Genomic DNA, 22090 nt, shown 5'->3' on the forward strand with positions numbered 1-22090 from the left:
CGGTTGGGCCAGCCCATGTACGGGATTAGTGTTTACCATTCGGTGCGTTCGCTGCCGCTTCCTTCTCTACTAGTAGAATGCCCGTGCTTTGCTACGGGCTATAATGCAGTTAAATAGATCAAACAAATAATTAAAGTTGTCTTCAAGGTGACCTCCAAATCCAAACCATATGAGGAGGAAATGTGATTGTCCGAACTATTTGTCATGTTATTTTTAACATATGGCCCCAACATAAAAACCCCACCTAAGAGTATCTCAAATAGATAATGTAGATGCAAAAATAACTAACGTTTGCATCTTCGAAGCCCTAAAACCCTTCCTCTCCAACAATTTTGTAGATGCAAAAAATTGACATATCCAACTTGGATACCTCGGGGATGTAAAATACAACACCTCACGATGTAAATATATATCTCTACCGGCAGATGATGTAAAACTGGCGACCGCGCGCCAACTGCCCAACCGCTTTCATTTTTCTTCCGCCCGCCCACGAGCCGCCTGCCCATCGACCACCGCCCTGGCCATGGCCGACTCCAACGACCCTGTCGACTCCTCCGCCGTAGCCGCCGCTAGCCTGACCCACCCTGCCGCGCCATCGTAGCCGCCGAGAAGGCGCCAATTTTTTCCTCTCCCTGCAAAAATGGTGGACATAAAACCAGGGAGAAAAACACCACAAAAAATCCATGCTTTCCTAATCTACCCCTCACCACGCTTTCCTAATGTATCTATCTAGTCAAATCAATCTATCAATCTATATTCAAAACAGATCTTTCCCTCGCACGCTTTCCTCCATTGTTTGCGTTGCTACAGGCTACAATGCACATAATAGATCAAACAAATAATTAAAGTCGTCTTCAAGGTCACCTCCAAATCCAAACCATATGGAAAGGAAATGTGATTGTCCGAACTATCCGTCATGTTATCTTTAACTTACGGTCCCAACATAAAAACCCCACCTAAGAGCATCTCCAATAGATGATGTAGATGTAAAAATAACTAACTTTTGCATCTTCGAAGCCCTAAAACCCTTCTCCAACAATGATGTAGATGCAAAAAAAATTGACATCTCCGCCTCTTGGAGATGTAAAATACAACATCTCGCGATGTAAATATACATCTCTTACCTACAGGAGATGTAAAACTGGTGGCTGCGCGCCAACTGCCCAACCGCTTTCATTTTACTTCCTTCCGCCCACGCGCCGCCCGCCCATCGACCACCGACCACCGCCCGGGCCATCGCCGACCCCAACGACCCTGCCGACTCCTCTGCCGCAGCCGCCGTTCGCCCGACCTACCCTGCCGCGCCAACGTAGCCGCCGTGGAGCCGCTGATTTGAGTCCCTCCCCCAGCACTTCCGCCGCCGCGACACTCGCCCACCGCACCACGCAGACGCCCCGCTGTTAAATCCGGCCGCGCCAACGTAGCCGTCGTGGAGCCGCTGATTTGAGTCCCTCCCCCAGCGCTTCTGCCGCCGCGACACTTGCCCACCGCACCACGCCGACGCCCCGCTGTTAAATCCGGCCGCTCCACCGCCCCGCCGAGGAGCCGCTGATTTGAGTACCTCCCCCCGCATTTACACCGCCGCGACACTCGCCCACCGCACCACGCCGACGCCCCGCTGCTAAATCCGGCCGCGCCAACGTAGCCGTCGTGGAGCCGCTGATTTGAGTCCCTCCCCCAGCGCTTCTGCCGCCGCGACACTTGCCTACCGCACCACGCCGACGCCCCGCTGTTAAATCCGGCCGCTCCACCGCCCCGCCGAGGAGCCGCTGATTTGAGTACCTCCCCCCGCACCACGCCGACGCCCCGCTGCTAAATCCGGCCGCTCCACTGCCCCCGCCGCCGGTTCCGCCGCCCGCCTCCAAATCGTCCGAATTGGCCAAGATCATTCTTCTAAGCAATGTGACAAAATGTCAATGATCTTCATCAAGTAGATGCTTGCTTGCTATAGAACTTTATCAAAGAGAAACATGTAAGAACTTGTTAGGAAGGGAAATATATAATATGGCGACAAATATGCCCACGTTTTGCCATGGAATAACAAAAAAAATTCATACATGTGAAAATTGTTCTTATTAGGAAATCACACTCGAGCATGTATGTGCATAGTATGTGTTCTTGTGTGGTGAAGTATTTCGGTTTGTACTGCCTCCGTCTGCTAGCTTGCAAAAAGGTCTTACATTGTGGGATGAAGCGAGTATTAATCAACGGTCTTAATTCGTTTGCATGATGGTCAAAATCTACTTACTACACACTCTGTCAGCTCTGCTCTTCACGGTATATATTACATATGTTGAGACAAAATCATACAACCTCCTCTACTGGAGCACATTCAACAATATATGACCGAATTAGGCTAACTTGACGAGCCCCAGGCTGTGGCGGCCTCATCTTGGAACCCCTCCTGGAGCTCCTGGGCAACGGCAGCAAGGAACGATCGGCACCATGCCGGGCGAGTAGCGACACTGACACCGGGATACCGCAACGGGTGCCCAGCGGGATGCTGGCCTGGCAGAACCCCGACAGGCCGGCGATTGACAGCAGGGAGAAGGCCCTCGCCCGGAAGTTCTCCAGCAGCGCTGCATCCATGCCCAGCTTCGCTGGCGCACCAGGGACCGTAGGGATCGCCAGGACATCCTCCTATAGACCCAGATTCATTTAGCAGAAATTAGCAATGATCAACTCCTACCTGTTGCCTGCAGGTTCAGTAAATGCATGCTGCAATGGTATTACGATTTTTTGAACTGTTGATTGTTGAATTTACATTGAGGAGAGTGGCAAGTGCAGACTTGAAATCGGTCCTGACGGCGTGAAGATCATCCATGGCAGATTCATCCGTCTTTCTTGTCCTTTGCATTCGAGGAATGGGATCTGCCTTGTGAAAACAAAAGCTATTTGTTCGAGTCAAGCAAGCGGACAGTCAGCTAAGAATACTGGAAGAGAACTCTCTAGCCCTGCACTTAAACTAGACTAGAAATCCGAAAAAACACTAGTTTTGGCCCATAGCGAAATAGAGTTTTTCTTCTCCGCGGACTCCCCATGCTTGGCGCCATAGGCTTTAGGACTTTTGGCACTAGGGAATCATACTTTGGTCAGATCCGTGGTCCGACGCAATGGCCTCCTGCACTCGCTCTCGGATGCCAGGCCCGAGGTTGGGCTTCACCATGTTTACCCACTCCGTGTGGTTTACCTGAAAAACATGTGGTACATCTTCACAAATTTAATCTCGTCCATGTGCATACATACAATTCATACTCTGTAGCCGACGCTTAATGCACGATTTTCAGCCAACGCTTAATCCAGCCGGTGTGCTACGCTTGCGCATGTCCATGCATGGTTGGATCCATGCCATCGTGCAAGAATCGGCTGGACAACGTCGTCCGTGTAGAAACACTCCATACAATTTGGAGTAAACTCTGGCATTTCCATTACAGAGATGATCGAGTTCATCTCACTGTGGAATTATGAAGACGACATGGGTACAATTAAGGGGCACACAAATTTATGATATATGTGGTTGTGTTTAGTGTGAGTAAGTAGGTATGTAAACAACTGACAGTAAAGCAACATACCTTTAAGGGACACGCATGGCACATGAGATTACAGACAGAGAGGGCACACAAGATGATGATGCTTCGACCACAGACAAGTCGGTCATGAAGTTGCCGATGCTCAGAACGTTGCTGGAGACGAAATCAACAATGTTGCCATTGTTCACCACTGCATCATCTGCCAGTCAGTCAGCAAACACACCTCACAAGGTTCCAAGACTCGTATATGTAAGTTGCCCAGCCCAGCCCTGCTCTGCTCTACTTTGCATCAAGGGATACCAAGGATGGATGAGTTCGAGTTCATGGTAGATACTTACTTCCGAATACCTTGGCAACTGAAGCGTTGAGGATTTTGTAGGTGGGTTCTTCCACGGAGCCCAAGATCTTGAAACAGTCTGCAGGAATGATGACACGGCTTGGTCGTCGCAGCTGGCCATCGAAGGCGTCGGCAGGTACAGGTGGCAGCAACACGTCAGTGACACGGGACAATATAGCCAGATCTCTGGCAAACCACCCTGTAAGCAAAAACACAATCAGACGCTCAAATACAACTGAATGAACACTTGAACAAATGAATAATTTTGTTTGCTAAACACTGACAGTAGCAGTGCACGGCTAGACTGAAATTACCGATGGTGTCGAACATCTGCTCCATGGGGACAACACTCTCGGTGGAGACCAGTCCATGTGAAGGGCGGAGGCCGAAGATGCTGCAGTAGGCGGCGGGCACCCAGACGCTGCCGCCAGTGTCGGTGCCGAGTGCAAAGTCAGCGAAGCTGGCGGTGACGGCGGCGGCCGAGCCGAGCCATCAGGGACGCGGCCGGGAGCTTAGGGGTTGAGGGAGTGCCGTAGTGCGCGTTCTCGCCGTTGATGTTGTAGGCCATCTCGTCCATCACGTTCTTGCCCACGCCCATGGCGCCGGCGGCGAGCGCGCCAGCAAGGCGGCCGCCGTGGCGCTCGCCGGCGCGTGCGTCCGGGCCCAGTCCGGGGTTCCGAACCCACAAACGCGGCTGGCGATGTCGAAGCTGCAATCTGTTAGATAATAATCAGAAAATAAACGAGACAAAGAGACACGGATTTTTACGTGAAAACCCTTGCGGGAGAAAACCACGGACGCACGCGCAATCACTATGAGGAGGGGTATTACAAGCACGAGACGACAGACCGTTTTAGGTGCGACTACATGGAGTATATATGAGGGGCAACACAGTCCTTGTAGGACAAGTAAACGAGTTGTACTCGTACGCGTCGGTACCAACGCAAAGGCCCACACTGTTTGTACTACGTCTAGTCCAATACGGTATAATTTGGATCACAATTTAACACAATCGACCAGTCAGTCGGTCAGTGAGATTACCGAATATCGATGTGATCAAGGGAGGGAGCGAACGAGCGAGCAGGGTCGTAGTACATCTCCTTGATGGCAAAGGTGAGGCCGTGCAGGGGGAGCTGCTGCTGCTGGTCAGAGGAAGGAGGCGGCAGCCATGACCCAATCCGCCACCTGACACTGCTAGAGGAGGCCACCGACCGCGTTTCCAACGACACCAGCAGCGTCCCCAGCTCTTGGTCACGACTCGCGACGCGGTCAGCCTCCACCGTCAGTATGCCGGCGCCCGTCTCGCGCAGTCGCGCTCCAACCATGCCGCCACACACATCCGTTGCCCCATCAGTGTCGCCCCCGGGCACCCGCTCTATATCTCGATTTCCATATGGAGAAAGAAAAAGGGTGAGAGATGAACGATCCCGTGGGATAGAGTCATCCGGCCTCCTGCTGCTTGCCGCCGTTGTCGTCCCATTGCTGCTTCGCGTGGCTCTCCCCCGCTGCTACTGCTATCAGGAAGAGGGAAGGTAGAGTAGGACTGGGGCAGTGACGGAATCGATCACGCGAGGAACGGGTGGGGTGGGCTGATTTTTTGGGAGTTTGTTTTGGTTGAAAATCGTAGGAAGGATCAAGGAACAAAACGAACGAAACCAAACCAAATGAACGACGTAGCCACGTGCCATCACCGCCGTGGACTTGGAATTATTGATATATTGATTTGTAGTAATCATATAAGATCAGTTTAGATTGATTGATTGACACGCCAGGGAAGATCTATTTTGAATATTGATTGATTGATTTTTTTCCTCTCCTCACCGAAACAATGAAGGAAAGCGTGCAAGGGAAAGATCTGTTTTGAATATAAATTGATAGATTGATTAGATTAGATAGATACATTAGAAAAGCGTGGTGGTGAGGGGTAGATTAGGAAAGCGTGGTTTTTTTGTGTTGTTTTTCTCCCTGGTTTTATGTCCATCGGTTTTGCAGGGGAGAGGAAAAAAATCGGTGGGCTGGGATCGACTGGTGGAGGTATCGTTCGATGGGGTGGGGGATGACGAAAAAAAAAACAGCGAAAATAAACCGTGGATACTATTCACCAACTCAGACATTAGGAGTAGAGATTCCTTACGGTTTTTTTTTGTTTTCCTTCTACGATTTTTTCTTCCTGCGTTTTCACTGTTTTGCCCGGTTTTCAGTTGTTTTCTTCCTGTTTTTACTTTTTCTTTTTTGGTTCCTTTTTTCTTTTATGTTTCCTTTTTATTTTCTCTTTTTGTTTTTCTTCTCTTTATTGTGCATTATATAAAAAGTTCACCGCGTATTACAAAAATCTTCATCATATTAAGAAAATGTTCATCGTATATTATGAAGTAGTGCACCTTGCATTCTAAAATTGTTCATTGTGTATTACAAAAATGTTCATAGTATATTATGAAAATGTTCAGCATATATTAAAAAAAAGTTCATTGTGTATTTAAAATTTGTTCATCATATATAAAAATGTTCAGTTGTATATTTTAAAATTTCCAGTGTTTGTTAAAAAAAAGTTCTCTGTAATTTAAATTTTGTTCAACGCATATTATGAAAATATTCATTTTAAAAAATAACATGATTTGCCGCTGCCTTTTATACTTTAAGACATGCACTGCAATTTTACCGTTGTAGGTAGCTAGCTTGGCTGGTTGGCTCGCTTGGATCCAGAATGAGGTTGGCAGTTCGATCCCAACTTGTGCGCTTCGTTTTCAAATTTTTGCTCGACGCGTGCTTATTGGGCCGGCCCGTTTGCGCTTCGCTTCAGCGTAGCCGCGTCGCTCGGACGCTCACGGGCGGCAAACCCTATTTGACGTCTCGTTAGCGTCGGAATGTTGAGCCTTCGCTGAGGCGAGCGTCCTGTTGGGCCGGCCCACGTACAGGATTGGTGTCTTGTTCGTCCACTGTTGTTTCCTGTCTTTTTTTTATGTTTTTCTTCTGTGGTTTTTTGTCGTTTTCAAATTTTTGCTCGACGAGTGCTTATTGGGCCGGCCCGTTTGCGCTTCGCTTCAGCGAAGCCGCGTCGCTCGGACGCTCACGGGCGGCAAACCCTATTTGACGTCTCGTTAGCGTCGGAATGTTGAGCCTTCGCTGAGGCGAGCGTCCTGTTGGGCCGGCCCACGTACAGGATTCGTGTCTTGTTCGTCCGCGGTTGTTTCCTGTCTTTTTTTTTATGTTTTTCTTCTGTGGTTTTTTATCGTTTTCAAATTTTTGCTCGACGCGTGCTTATTGGGCCGGCCCGTTTGCGCTTCGCTTCAGCGAAGCCGCGTCGCTCGGACGCTCACGGGCGGCAAACCCTATTTGACGTCTCGTTAGCGTCGGAATGTTGAGCCTTCGCTGAGGCGAGCGTCCTGTTGGGCCGGCCCACGTACAGGATTGGTGTCTTGTTCGTCCACTGTTGTTTCCTGTCTTTTTTTTATGTTTTTCTTCTGTGGTTTTTTGTCGTTTTCAAATTTTTGCTCGACGCGTGCTTATTGGGCCGGCCCGTTTGCGCTTCGCTTCAGCGAAGCCGCGTCGCTCGGACGCTCACGGGCGGCAAACCCTATTTGACGTCTCGTTAGCGTCGGAATGTTGAGCCTTCGCTGAGGCGAGCGTCCTGTTGGGCCGGCCCACGTACAGGATTCGTGTCTTGTTCGTCCGCTGTTGTTTCCTGTCTTTTTTTTTATGTTTTTCTTCTGTGGTTTTTTGTCGTTTTCAAATTTTTGCTCGACGCGTGCTTATTGGGCCGGCCCGTTTGCGCTTCGCTTCAGCGAAGCCGCGTCGCTCGGACGCTCACGGGCGGCAAACCCTATTTGACGTCTCGTTAGCGTCGGAATGTTGAGCCTTCGCTGAGGCGAGCGTCCTGTTGGGCCGGCCCACGTACAGGATTGGTGTCTTGTTCGTCCACTGTTGTTTCCTGTCTTTTTTTTTATGTTTTTCTTCTGTGGTTTTTTGTCGTTTTCAAATTTTTGCTCGACGCGTGCTTATTGGGCCGGCCCGTTTGCGCTTCGCTTCAGCGAAGCCGCGTCGCTCGGACGCTCACGGGCGGCAAACCCTATTTGACGTCTCGTTAGCGTCGGAATGTTGAGCCTTCGCTGAGGCGAGCGTCCTGTTGGGCCGGCCCACGTACAGGATTCGTGTCTTGTTCGTCCGCTGTTGTTTCCTGTCTTTTTTTTTATGTTTTTCTTCTGTGGTTTTTTGTCGTTTTCAAATTTTTGCTCGACGCGTGCTTATTGGGCCGGCCCGTTTGCGCTTCGCTTCAGCGAAGCCGCGTCGCTCGGACGCTCACGGGCGGCAAACCCTATTTGACGTCTCGTTAGCGTCGGAATGTTGAGCCTTCGCTGAGGCGAGCGTCCTGTTGGGCCGGCCCACGTACAGGATTGGTGTCTTGTTCGTCCACTGTTGTTTCCTGTCTTTTTTTTTATGTTTTTCTTCTGTGGTTTTTTGTCGTTTTCAAATTTTTGCTCGACGCGTGCTTATTGGGCCGGCCCGTTTGCGCTTCGCTTCAGCGAAGCCGCGTCGCTCGGACGCTCACGGGCGGCAAACCCTATTTGACGTCTCGTTAGCGTCGGAATGTTGAGCCTTCGCTGAGGCGAGCGTCCTGTTGGGCCGGCCCACGTACAGGATTCGTGTCTTGTTCGTCCGCTGTTGTTTCCTGTCTTTTTTTTTATGTTTTTCTTCTGTGGTTTTTTGTCGTTTTCAAATTTTTGCTCGACGCGTGCTTATTGGGCCGGCCCGTTTGCGCTTCGCTTCAGCGAAGCCGCGTCGCTCGGACGCTCACGGGCGGCAAACCCTATTTGACGTCTCGTTAGCGTCGGAATGTTGAGCCTTCGCTGAGGCGAGCGTCCTGTTGGGCCGGCCCACGTACAGGATTGGTGTCTTGTTCGTCCACTGTTGTTTCCTGTCTTTTTTTTATGTTTTTCTTCTGTGGTTTTTTGTCGTTTTCAAATTTTTGCTCGACGCGTGCTTATTGGGCCGGCCCGTTTGCGCTTCGCTTCAGCGAAGCCGCGTCGCTCGGACGCTCACGGGCGGCAAACCCTATTTGACGTCTCGTTAGCGTCGGAATGTTGAGCCTTCGCTGAGGCGAGCGTCCTGTTGGGCCGGCCCACGTACAGGATTCGTGTCTTGTTCGTCCGCTGTTGTTTCCTGCACTGTTTCCTGTCTTTTTTTTATGTTTTTCTTCTGTGGTTTTTTGCTTTTGATTTTCTCAATGTTTTGTCTGGTTTTCAGTGGTTTTGTTGTGGTTTCTGCTGTCGCCTTTTTGTTTTGTTTTACCTTTCTGGTTCTTTCATGTTCCTTCTGTTTTTTCCTGTTTTATCTTTCTCTTTCTCTTTCTTTTTTTCCTTTTCTTTTTCGTTCATTAATACTTTAAGGACATGTTTTATCATGTACGTTTTGCATTAATACTTTAATATGATGAACAATTTGTGTTTCCCTGTTTATTTTTACTTTTCTTCTATTTTAGTGTATTATATAAGAGTTCATCATGTATTGCAAAAAATTTCATAATATATTTGTTAAAAGTACCTTAAGAAAATGTTGATTGTGTATTTAAAAAAAATCAACATATATTATAAAATGTTCAATGTGTGTATTCAAATTGTTTAGTGTATATCACAAAAATGTTCAATGTGTATATTCAAATTGTTCAGTGTATATCACAAAAATGTTCAATGTGTATTTTCAAATTGTTCAGTGTATATCAAAAAAAGTTCAATGTGTTTATTCAAATTGTTCATCATATGTCAGAAAATGTTCAATGTGTATTTAAGGAATGTTCATTGTATATCACGAAAATGTTCAATGTATACTAAAAATGTTCAATGGTTGATTTTTTTTCTTTTTTGGTTGGGAACTGTCAGCACATTTAGTTCTTAAAGAATGCACGTAGAACACTAATCATATGACGCAGTATCTCAGGTGGAAAGATTCCGTAACAAGCGTAGGGTTGTGAGTTCGAATCCTTTGACACAGCGTAGATTTTTGGGATTTTTTAGTAACTGCCTCGCTGTGACGCCAGTGAGTGGGCCGGCCCATTCAGATCGCGCCCTGCGCGGAAGGTCGTGTTTTTTACGCCCACGAGCGTCAGCTAGGAGCTCCCCTCACGGGCGGCATATAGGAGCTCTCAGGGAGAGGGGCGCCCCCACAGAACCTGGAATATCCATGACCATACGGCCCACAAGGAAGAGCCACAGAGAAAGCCCACTGTGGTAGAAAAGCGAAGCCCACAAGCCCAAGGAGGAATGTCACCCTTATTTATGGAGCGCACCGACCTTGCCTATAAAAAAAAAAGACTACCCCTCAAAAAAAAAAAGACCAACGAAGCGAACCGACCAAGGCCCCACCCCACCCCTAGCGAGGTCCAGCCAGCGCAACGGGCGTCGCCTCCAGCCCAAAAGCCGACCGACCGCCACGTCGCCTCCAACACCGCGTCCAACTCGAAGAAACAAACCCTCGACTCGACCCCCCACGGACGACACGCTCCATCTCCGCATTCTCCTCCCCTTTTCAAAACACAGCCAGCGCGACAGAGAGAGAGAGACGGAAGCCCCCTGACGGCGAGCGGCGGCGCGATGCTCCAGAGGCTGGGCCTGCGCGGGAGCCCCAGCGCCGCGGCGGGCGACGCGGCGGCCGCCTCCCCCGCCTCCTCCCCCGCGGCGCCCGCCGCGGCGGGGGGCCTGGGCCGCCCGCTGCGGCTCGTCTACTGCGACGACAAGGGCAAGTTCGTCATGGACCCGGAGGCCGTCGCCGCGCTGCAGCTCGTCAAGGGCCCCGTCGGGGTCGTCTCCGTCTGCGGCCGCGCGCGCCAGGGCAAGAGCTTCGTCCTCAACCAGGTACCCTTTCCTTCTGGGCCCCTCGCGGGGGCGTTTCGATTGGCTTGGCTCGTCGGCGAATGCGCGCCTAGGGTTTCCGCGGCTCGGTAGATCGGCGCGTTCGGCTCCAGCGTGAGGACGTTCGGGAGATGCAAGAGGTGGTCTGGCGACCCCGGCCGCGGGTTAGGGTGGATTTGGGGTTCTAGGGTTTAGTTATTTGTTGGAATTGGAGCGGGATTCGGTTGGGGTTTTACCGTGGGTGAACTCACTCTGCTGGAGTGGACGATTTGGGACCCTAGTTGGAACTCAGAGTGCAGATTTCGCAGCTGGTTCGGGGTGGATAAAACGTTTAATTATGACGAATATTTGTTGTGTCAGTATGTTATAAGAGGATACAGTTTATTTGTGAGGAGGACTTCATCAGTAATATAAACCAGTTCCAACTCCTGGTGGAATAGTTGAACTACAAAAATTGGTAGGACAAACACAGTTGAGATTGAGATGCGGTGATTGGCCTCATCTTTCCAAAACCATTGCTACTGTTTGTTGTTAGGTGCCTCTAGCATGAGAGTGCTTGGAAGGCTCAATGGAGAATTTAGCAACTGTAGTCGCATTTTAGGTGGTTTTTGGTTGTAGGGCTTAGGTGCCTCTAGTACACACTTGTGATTTCGTTGGTTCTACCGTGTGCTCACTTTGTTGGACCTTTGGCTTCGCTTAACACGTACAAAATTTGTAACCGGTCTGGCATTAAACCCCAAAATATCTCTTGGAATAGTGGAACTATAAAGTTGGTAGAATTGCAAACTTGATACTAACAAGACGAGAAAACTGCAAAAGTTAATTCAAACAATCATTTGAGATGGAAATACAGTGATTGACGTCATCTTGACAAAATCGTTGGTACTGCTGTTAGGTACCTCTGGCCATAACGACACGATTTTGGGTGGCAAGTTACCAGGATATATTTAAGTTTTATGTACTTCTGTTGTAGAGTACATGTATGACATGCTTGGTTGTAATGTACGATATAACTGCTAAAGTTAATTCAAACAATCATTTGAGATGGAAATACAGTGATTGACGTCATCTTGACAAAATCATTGGTACTGCTGTTAGGTGCCTCAGGCCATAACGACACGATTTTGGGTGGTAAGATACCAGGATCCAGGATCTATTTAAGTTTTATGTACTTCTGTTGCAGAGTACATGTATGGCATACTTGATTATAAGTCATAAAGGAAAGTGTGAACGATAAAACAGGAACGTTGAACCACATCGTTAAGAGACAATACATTGCTGGGTCATTGAATGCACAGTGTTTTGGATTAAAAGTATTTTGTACTTCGGAAATAGAAACTGCTAACACATGAATAGAGGCTGACATCTCATAGCGTGATGTGTAGTATGTACCGAACAAAAATATAACCAGTTACTTCTATCAGCTCCATCAGATGAACCTCACATTCAAATCCTTATTCTATTAATCCATCAGACTGTGTCAGAAGGTTTTTTCTTGCATGGATGGATGGATGCACTTGAACCTTTGTGTTTGTTTTGCTAAATAATACTCCCTTGCTGCATGCTTTTCAACCTCGCTCTCCATTTCATCATCAGAAGATAATGATTATCTACGTATGCAGCTTCTAGGGCGAAGCAGTGGTTTTCAAGTTGCATCGACACATAAACCTTGCACCAAGGGACTTTGGATGTGGAGTGCACCTTTGAAGAGGACTGGTCTTGATGGAACTGAATACAATCTTGTATTGTTGGACACTGAAGGCATTGATGCTTATGACCAAACGGTATGTTGTGTAACTTTACTTTGAAACTGACAATGTCATGGTCTGCTAAATGATCCTGGAGAATGTCTTTATTTATTTGGGATCACATTTATTTGAGTGGCTAGTTGAATTTTGATGTTGAGATGGTCAAAAGATTTTCTACTAACAATATTTATGGGTTTTCCTTCAATGCCACGGTTATGACTATGACTTGTTGGGACATACAGATTTCTCATGTCAATTTTGTTAATTCTATTTTTGCCCATACAAATACAGTCTCTGCAAATTTCGTGTGGTGTTTTTTTTTTAACTTAGCAGGTGATGTGCAGTTAGTAGTTTTTTCCCCATCAGTATAAACAGAAGCTATATTTTTAAAGCGTGATGGTCATTTCTGTTGACATTCTTACCACGTTTAGATTCAGTATACCTTATTCTGGAGTGTTTTCTCTCTCCAACTATTCCTAGTGAGATGTTCACAACTCTGTGTTAGGACATCAACCTTCTCTCTGCTAGTTGGCTATTTGTTCAAAGATAGGTTGCTAACTAAATAGTTTTCTGTATTCCGTTTACACAATTTCATGGTTTCTAATTGTAATTTTGAGCAATGTTTGTTGTCTTTTTTTGCTTCTGGTGATTTTTTTTATGGTTGCTTATGTGCATTAGGATATAATTTTCTATCTGCTTTCTATTCTATTGTCTTATTACTCTTTCCCTTTTTGACAGGGCACCTACAGTATCCAAATATTTTCGTTGGCTGTTCTGTTATCAAGCATGTTCATATACAACCAGGTATATTTCTGAGCGAGTGACTAAGGTTTCTGCTATCTATTTTTTTCGAGGGCATGCTACAGTGATATTGCAGAAGCTTGTGTAGTCCCTGGTCATATACGAGGAGCTGATCAGTAAGCTTGCTTGTTTCCCCCCCTTTCATACTCTAATCTATTTTCTTGAAACCTTGTTGCTTCTTCCAGATGGGAGGGATAGATGAAGCCTCAATTGACCGCCTTTCACTAGTCACAGAAATGACAAAGCACATACGGGTTAGGGCCTCAGGTGGAAGGTCCAGTGCCTCTGAACTTGGGCACTTCTCACCTGTCTTTGTTTGGCTGTTGAGGGTAAGATATTGTCTTTATTTTGTCCTAATAAAGTCTATTTGCACTAAATATGATGGTTTTGTAATTGTACACACATGTTCTATCAAACATCTCCGGTGTTTAACCATACCTGCATTTCCTTTCGTAAATCTTTGAAAATCACTGGCTTGTTGATTTTGGTACCAACAGGACTTCTACTTGGATCTGTCTGAAGACAACAGAAAAATTACACCAAGAGATTACCTTGAACTAGCTCTAAGGCCTGTTCAAAGTGGCGGAAGAGATGTATCTTCTAAGAACGCGGTATGGTGGCAGGACTTCCTTCTAATGCATGTCTGCTTAAGTAAATTTGCATACATACTGTTGTGATTTATCTTTTTGTAACATATCTTAAAGATACTGATGCATCTTTTTCTCAACATATCTGAAAGATACGGGAGTCAATCCGCGCTCTTTTTCCAGACAGGGAATGCTTTACACTTGTGCGACCTGTGAACAATGAGAAAGATCTCCAGCGCCTTGATCAACTTCCTGTAAGTATTATTCCTGTCAACTGCAATGGATAACCTACCATAGTACCATTTTATGGCAATGTCCTCAAGAAGCAGACCATGTATCATTACCATTCGGGTAGAATCTTATTTTTGCAAAGCTTTTCTTATTAGCTTATCTATAATGCCTAGTGTAAGACTAGGAGAGTTATCCATGCAGTTCATTGTTAGACAATGAATGCTTTTTTTGCTTAAGAGTAGAAGTTGTTACAGGAAAATTCTCTGAAGATTGTATGTACTTGGTTTAGCAAGATATGGTGCAAATGAATGTTTTGCGTGTTCCCTTATAGAGTTCTGCACATTATAATTTTATACATTTTCGTTATGGTCTTATTTGCTTAAGTGTTTGTTCTTGATAAATGCTCTTTATTTTCCTGAAAGAAAGCAGTTGCATTCTACTGCACATATTTATATATATTTGCTCACAACTGTACAAATGAAAAGCCATAGCTAAATCTAAGCTAATCTAGGCTAAGTTAGAAGTACAGGGCAAGAAAGTTACCTAAAATTTGTACCCACAGCTGGATGCCTAAAAGCCAGTTTTTTTTGTTCTTGACGAATGCTTTCATTTCTGTACTATCTTTTTTTTTGTCTGCTTAGTTTGTCTCTTGTTTGCAGATGAATACATTTCGTCCAGAGTTTACATCTGGCCTGGATGCTTTCACAAAATTTGTGTTTGATCGCACAAGACCTAAACAACTTGGAGCTAGTACCATGACAGGCCCCATCCTTGCTGGGTTGACACAATCATTTCTTGATGCGATTAATACTGGTGCAGTCCCGACAATATCTTCTTCATGGCAGGTATGCCCAAATTGATGACGGCATTGTGATTCATGTCTTATGTTGTTCTTATGTATAAATCGCACAACCAACTGTTGGTATCGCTTGCAATTTAATTACGACAATGCTATTGAAAAACATACCTGTTCTGCAGTATATTCATTTAAATTGCTTTCTACCTTTTTAGCCCATTCCGATCCATAAGCATTTAAAGAGTTTAAACTGTTGTAGAGCTCATTTGCAGCAGGTAATATTTGGAGGAAATGGTGCGTGCTTTATATCCGCTAGATTTTTATGTCATTATAAATATCCCTTGGTGATTATGATGTTATGGATGACATGCTGTGAATTTATCACTCAACTTGCATAATTGCTTAGTGGAGTAAGAAGGTAAGATATGAACAGTTCAGAGAACTGACTAAAGTATATTGAGGCAACGGATGAAAGGACTTTATGAATATTTTTGAGAAATGACACACGTAGTGATATGAGGTGACAAAAAATGGTCTGGTGAGCAACTACAGTTATTCGTTAGGACTTTATGAACATTTTAGAGAAATTATACATGTAGTGATATGAGGTGACAAAAAAATGATCTGGTGACCAACTGCAGTCATTTGTTTTATTGAGGGGTGGGGGGCCACCGATTCACTGCTCTTTTGTTACTGTGTCTCTACTGTTCTATCACGATTTTGATATCTGATTTCTGTTGAGGAGGAGCTGTCTCATAGTTTTTTGTTATGCAGAGTGTGGAGGAAGCCGAATGTCGTAGGGCATATGATTCTGCTGTGGATACTTACAATTCTTCTTTTGACTGCAAAAAACCAGCAGAAGAGGTAGGCATTGCTAATAAGCAAGATGCATTTCTCCTTCCACTTTTTTGGGAGGTTCTGATAGGTTGGTTTTGGCAGGATGCTTTGCAAGAAGCACATGAACGTGCAATGAACAAGGCCATTAGTGTTTTTAATGCCTCTGCTTTTGGTGCTGGGTCAGCTCGTTCTAAATTTGAAAAGCTTCTTCAGACTACTCTAAGGAAGAGATTTGAGGTGACTGCTGCTCCTCATCTACTACTTCAGTTGACCATGCCTGCTATTACTTGTCTTTCTCATTAATGTTCCATCAATCCATAGGTGCTTGCTGTTAAAGTACTCCATGTGATTCATAATATAAGTGGTTTTAGAATTTCTACCATTCATAGAGTTTTAGGCTTGATCATTGATGTAAAAAGAATTACCAATGTGAAGAATTTCATAATATATGATTTTTTTATTTGTTTGATGAAGTTATGGCCTAAGTGTCATTTCATAATGTATGCACTACTTATATTGTGAATCAGAGGGAGTACATCAGTACCAAAGTGTGCTAAATGATAATGCTATGAATGCAGGATTTTAAAAGGAATGCTTTTCTGGAGGCCGACTTGCAATGTTCAAATAAAATACAGAGCATGGAGTCAAAAGTGCGGGCAGCATGTAACCGTCCTGATTCAAAGTTGGATGATGTAGTCAGGGTAAGACTATTTTAAGCTTTTCTCTGAGATGCAACACTGCAAACCGTTGGAATGCTGTATTCATTTTATTTTAGCTTAAAGTTCAATAATACTAACACAATTATGTTTGATATAATGCAGATCCTCGATGGCCTCCTCATGGAGTATGAGGCGACTTCTTATGGGCCGAAGAAATGGACAAAGCTCGTTACATTTCTGCATCAGTGGTAAGCACCTCATCATTTTTCGTGATGTTTTCATTTTGGGACATGATATATCGTAATTTGTACTTTGAATTTGATAATATAACTTTGAAGCTACGCGGTTCAAGTTGGCTGCATGTAGGGATACAAGCGGCGCACGCTTTTGCCTGTTTCCTATTCAAACCACTCAAATCAGTTATAGCTCGTATTTGCTGGGTTAGTTTACATTGTACTATCTACTCCCTCCGTCCGGAAATACTTGTCCTAGATACATCAATTTGTAGGACAAGTATTTTCGGACAGAGGGAGTACTTGATTAGGCGTGGGCTTAGTGGACGCGCTGCTTGCAACCTTAGCTGTATGATATACTTTCAGGAACCAAATCTATCCTTTGTTACCATCTTTACATTATCTGTTTTGCTGAACATCTTAACCATCTTTGCTTGTGTATTCACTTAAATTTCATCATATGCCGATGAATTGCTGCAGTTTGGCGGGCCCAATGCTAGACCTTTTCAGAAAACGATTGGAGCATATAGATGCTGAAAGGAATGCCCTGAGACTGAAATGCAGTTCAAGCGATGATAAGGTATCATTGCTCAGGAAGCAACTAGAGGCAAGTGAGGGGCACAGAGCTGAGTATTTAAGGCGCTATGAGGAAACTATCAATGATAAGCAGAAAATGTCAAAGGATTACTCTGTTCGAATAGCTGAACTTCAAAACAAGGTTAGCAAGTTGGATGAACGCTGTCAGAGCTTGTCTTCTGCTCTTGAACAAGCAAAACGAGAATGTGCTGATTGGAAGAGCAAATACGATCACTGCATTTCACAGCAGAAGGCAGATGAAAGCAAGTTAAAATCCCTGATTGCTTCTCTGGAATCTCGGGTAAGCATCAGTGAGGGCAGATTATCTGCTGTACGAGAGCAGGCTGAATCTGCTCAAGAGGAAGCTTCTGAGTGGAAACGTAAATATGAATATGCTGCCAATGAGGCCAAAACAGCTCTTGAGAGAGCAGCTTCAGCACAGGAACGCACAAATAAGAAAGTGCAAGAAAGGGAAGATGCTTTGAGGGCAGAACTTGCTACCCAGCTGCACGAGAAGGTAAACCTTTCTCTTGCACTCGACATTTTACCTTCTGAATTTTTAGTTGCGTGCGTTCGTGGTTGTTTACTTTTTAGTTCCTCGTTCTGTCAACAGGAAGAACTGATAGCTACATTGAATGCAAAAATCAACCAAACTGAAGTTCACAAGACAAGTTTGATGTCGAGGCTTGAGGTACCCCCCCTCCACCTCCCTCCCTCCCTCCTTTCCCGCCCTCAAATGCTATGTAGCATGTAATGTCTCATGACCAAATGCAGGTTACTGAAGCAAAGTTGAAGAACCACGAGTCAGATTCAGTGGCTCTGAAGGGAGAAATCAGATCATTGACTGATAACTTGGAGTCTATTAAAACTGAAGCTCAGTCCCGTGAGAAGGAAGTGAGGATCCTGGAACAAGAAAAGAACCATCTTCAGGAGAAGTTCCTATCTGAGTGCAAAAAGTTTGATGAGGCCGACATGAGGTGCAAGGATGCTGAAAGGGAGGCTAAACGAGCAGTCGAGTTGGCTGATTTAGCTCGTGTAGAAGCTGCTGCTGCTCAGAGAGACAAGGGTGAAGCTCAGCGACTAGCAATGGAGAGACTCACTTTGATAGAAAGAATGGAGCGACAGGTTGAAACTCTAGAGCGCGAGAAAAGTAAGATGGTGGAAGAAATGGAGCGGCTTCATCAGTCTGAGTTGGATGCTCTATCCAAGGTCAGGATGCTTGACGAGAGGGTTGATGAGAGGGAAAAGCAGATTGGGGAGATGTTGGAACAGAACAACCAGCAGAGATCCAACACGGTCCAAGTGCTTGAGAGTCTGCTGGCAACAGAGCGTGAAGCTTGCGCTGAAGCCAATAAGAGAGCCGAGGCCCTGTCACTGCAGCTGCAGTCAACCCAAGGCAAGCTGGACATGCTCCAGCAGGAGCTCACCTCTGTTCGGCTCAACGAAACTGCACTTGACAGCAAGGTGAAGGCCTCCTACTCTAGGCGCACGAGGGGCGAAGCCACCGAGTCCGTTCATTACATGGACGTCGACGACGACGACACCGGGAGGCGAAGGAAAAGGTCGAAGAGCACAACGAGCCCGTTCAAGAACAATCACACGGAGGATGGCGGATCCGTGTTCTTCGGAGAGGACACGAACAACGGGAGCCAGCAGCTGGAGGGGACGGAGACCGAGACCGAGGACTACACCAAGTTCACGGTGCTGAAGCTGAAGCAGGAGCTGACCAAGCAGGGGTTCGGCGCCCAGCTGCTGCAGCTGAAGAACCCCAACAAGAAGGACATCGTCGCCTTGTATGAGAAGCACGTCGTTGGCGGCGCTTGACTGCCTCTTCCTCAACAATATGTAACACAGCATTTTAACTCCTCGTGTGCTAATTCTAGATTTCGTGCAGCGTTGTGTGCTGGTGACACGTTTTAGGTCAGATTGTAAAACAGCATATGTATAACTTGGCGTGGGACTTGTTGGTTTGTGGACTTTGTTGTTCAGGACTGTGCGCTTTGCTTTCTTCACTTGCACAGAAGCTTTCCTGAGCCTTGTTTCAGCAATGCATCTCCCCGTTGTCCGATTGTAGCTTGAGATTGATCTGGTGATCTTAGAAGTCACAGGGCTGAGCATGCGACAACCTCTGCTCACATCGTTGAGCCCAGCCATCAGTTCTCGCAGCGTCGAGGACTGCGCGCTTCGCTTTCTCCATTTGCTTCTCACTGCCCTGCAGTTCCAAAGGCTTCTGTGGATGCAGATTTGAACCCTTTCCAGGTAGGGAAACGATGCTACCATTGGACTTGGAGTGTGGTTGAAGTTATCTTCTTCAGCTAACTCTATTTTCTTCAGGTTTTCTTTGCGAGTGTGAGTTCTATGTTGTAGGCTCAAGGCTTTGGTATGGATCGGAGTCTCTTTTCTCGCAGATTGCAAGTTTCCTGCATATGCAGCTGAAAAGCTAGGGACCCACTATCCAAGCCCGGCCACTGGAGTATCAGGCGGCTTCTAGCAAACTGCTTCCATGCGGCTTCTTCTCTGAAATCCTACAAAGTCTCCCAGATTCCTAAAATCTGGAACTTGGTAGCTCACTCCCTTGCTTTAGCAAGAGCTTTCAAGCATTGCTCTTCCTCCTACTGTCAGTAAAGGTCTATGTATCTTTCAAATTTTATTTTTTTAAAAGCCTCTATGTAAAACTAAAATATAGTTATTGAAGTGTCTTCCCTAAGGATCGGAGAGGCTGCTGTCTGTACACTGTCCTGGAAAGACGAGTCTCGCGAGCTCGTCGAGCCTGAATTCCTTGTGAAGTTCGTGAGCTGAGCTGGAGCTCTCCATTTGGCTCATGGGCGTGGGGCGTCTCGAGCTCGGCGTTTGCAATGGAATTCTTCCTTTCCTTAGACTGATCACCAGGTACATAAAATCGTATTCATTGTGGTTTGACGTGTGCATGGCAGTATATCTTGCCGTGTAAGCATTCATAACATGGCCGGCAGTAGCCTCGGCAGCGCTCGCTCTTGCCGGCCGCGTCCGCTTCTTCCTCCGTGGACAACAGCTCATGCATCAAGCTCGCGCCCGTGCCATCTGCGGTTGCCGCCGGCAGTTGAGTTGACGACGTCCACTATTAGAGCTACTAATCACCATTAGTTTTTTTATTTTGCTGGGAATATCAGAGAGCTTTATTCAACGAATGCATTCGCCGAACAGTTAGCCAAGAGGTTGCTAATCAGGAAGTTAGGGGTAGAGTCTAACCAGCTATCGGATTAAGCGTACATGCACGCTTAGCACCGAGATGTGCAGGACCATTTGAATACTAAAAGAAGTAAAACTAAGAGCTAGCTCTCCAATTTCTGTTAGAATTGGTTCAGCAGCCACTGAACGATCAGTGTAGCGAGAATTTTAGAGGTTAACTGCCTCTAAACAGTCGGTTAGTTAGTCCTGTTCGGCTCATGGTGGCACGTACTTGTTGTATGTACTGTGCGTGCATGCTTTTGTACATCTGGTACGTACATTGTATCCGATTGCATCCCACAAAGCTTTGCCTTCTAGATTACCCTGAAAGGAAAAGAATTGTGCGCCTCGCCAGCGGTCCTCCGAGCTTGAGTACGAGGCACCACCGTACTGGTCGCACAGCGACAGCGAGGTGCGTCGGTTGGCAGGTTGCGTGTGCACCCCGGCGCGGCCGCCGGCGCGCGTATGCGCAGCAGGAGCGCGACGGCCCAGACGACCGGAAGGATCACACGAAACCTGGCTGCATGTGCTGGGCCGGAGCGGCAGCTAGGTTCCACGACGCGGTTCGTCCGATCAAATGGATGCCTTTCGAGCTTGGCGCCTGTATAAGAATAAGACGCTGCTGGCCTCGTGCAAGCTGCACGGCAACCTGGAGACGAGGAGCTTACAGAGTTGGAACAATGGGAGTCGGCGGGCTACGTGCTCATGTCAAGCATCGAGGAGATGCACCCCGAGTGGCACGGACATTGCATGGCTCGTGCTCGGAGGGTGGACGAGGCCAGGTGCAGGTCACGGATGAGGTGCAACCTTTGCCACGTACCAAAACCACGTATAATAAGGCTGGTCATAGTGGGAGTAACTTAACTAATAACATAACACACTCGAGAGAAATTTGCTTATATGACGTGTAGTTAATGAGGAGAGAGGAATGTGTGCCCCGGGTAGAAACGCTCAACTATTGCAACTTCCCAAAATCTTTAAAAATAGTGTAGCCTGTATACATTTGCTCTTTTGCGGTTCTTTCACCTCGTACGGCTTCGTCTTGCCCGCAGCGACCATGCTGCCTCGTCGATGTGCATGTGGATGATGAAGGAAAAGGTACACTAGCTATAGCTTACCGCTGCTATTAGGAGCTACAAGAAAAGCTCGAGGCTCGTGAGCTGCCCGAGATCGATTCTTATTTTAGCTCGACTCGAGATCGACTCGAGAAGAAATAAGCTGGGTATGAGCACTTTATGTAGCTCGATCGAGAAACGAGCTGATCTTGAGCCAGCACTGGCTCGCTCGATTTTAGCTCAACAGCTCGATATCATAAAAGTATATTAAATAATCATGTCTATTACAAAAAAATAGGATCATCCATTGCCATATATGTTATGTGCATTTTTTTCTTCATTTCACTTACTAGCAAACTTGGAAATTAAGCATCGAGAAAGATTAGCCTCAATATGACACGTGGCCAACCATGTGTTCAATGTCTTGTTATTTTAAGTTTGAGAGCAAACGCACCTTAATTCTTCTATCCATCATCTCTTGTTATTAAATACCAGTCTTCCGTTGCGAAAGAATAAGTCAAAATATATAGCGATTTTTTTTCCTGTTATGGCCATCTTACTTCAAAATTTGCCTTAAAATAATTTTAAAAATCATCTTTATATAGCTCGACCTTGAGCTTTGAAACTAGTTCAAAATCGACTCGTGATCAT

At 46.2% G+C, this 22090-nt stretch overlaps 1 protein-coding gene and 1 pseudogene across 1 annotated transcript; one reads left to right on the forward strand and one right to left on the reverse strand.

Moving 5' to 3' along the window:
- Nucleotides 1-2356: 2356 nt before the first annotated feature.
- On the reverse strand, nucleotides 2357-5192 carry LOC109780982 (amidase 1-like; annotated as a pseudogene).
- Nucleotides 5193-10358: 5166 nt separating this feature from the next.
- LOC109743610 (uncharacterized) lies at nucleotides 10359-19189 on the forward strand. Its single transcript, XM_020302699.4, has 14 exons — nucleotides 10359-10712; nucleotides 12332-12493; nucleotides 13196-13261; nucleotides 13444-13587; nucleotides 13756-13869; nucleotides 13998-14099; nucleotides 14736-14921; nucleotides 15647-15736; nucleotides 15812-15946; nucleotides 16288-16410; nucleotides 16531-16616; nucleotides 17082-17694; nucleotides 17791-17868; nucleotides 17952-19189. Exons 1-14 carry the CDS (start codon nucleotides 10452-10454, stop codon nucleotides 18999-19001), a joined length of 3210 nt encoding a protein of 1069 aa, XP_020158288.1. The 5' UTR covers nucleotides 10359-10451; the 3' UTR covers nucleotides 19002-19189.
- The last annotated feature ends 2901 nt before the right edge of the window (nucleotides 19190-22090 follow it).

Source organism: Aegilops tauschii, chromosome 1, assembly GCF_002575655.3.
Source record: "Aegilops tauschii subsp. strangulata cultivar AL8/78 chromosome 1, Aet v6.0, whole genome shotgun sequence".
Classification (NCBI taxonomy): domain Eukaryota; kingdom Viridiplantae; phylum Streptophyta; class Magnoliopsida; order Poales; family Poaceae; genus Aegilops; species Aegilops tauschii.

Bases quoted from the DNA above. Each gene is read 5' to 3' on its own strand.
- LOC109743610 (XM_020302699.4), top strand. From the start codon at position 10,452: ATGCTCCAGAGGCTGGGCCTGCGCGGGAGCCCCAGCGCCGCGGCGGGC. The intron at 10,713-12,331 runs GTACCCTTTCCT...CTACGTATGCAG, and splicing joins AGAGCTTCGTCCTCAACCAG to CTTCTAGGGCGAAGCAGTGG. The intron at 16,411-16,530 runs GTAAGACTATTT...GATATAATGCAG, and splicing joins AGTTGGATGATGTAGTCAGG to ATCCTCGATGGCCTCCTCAT.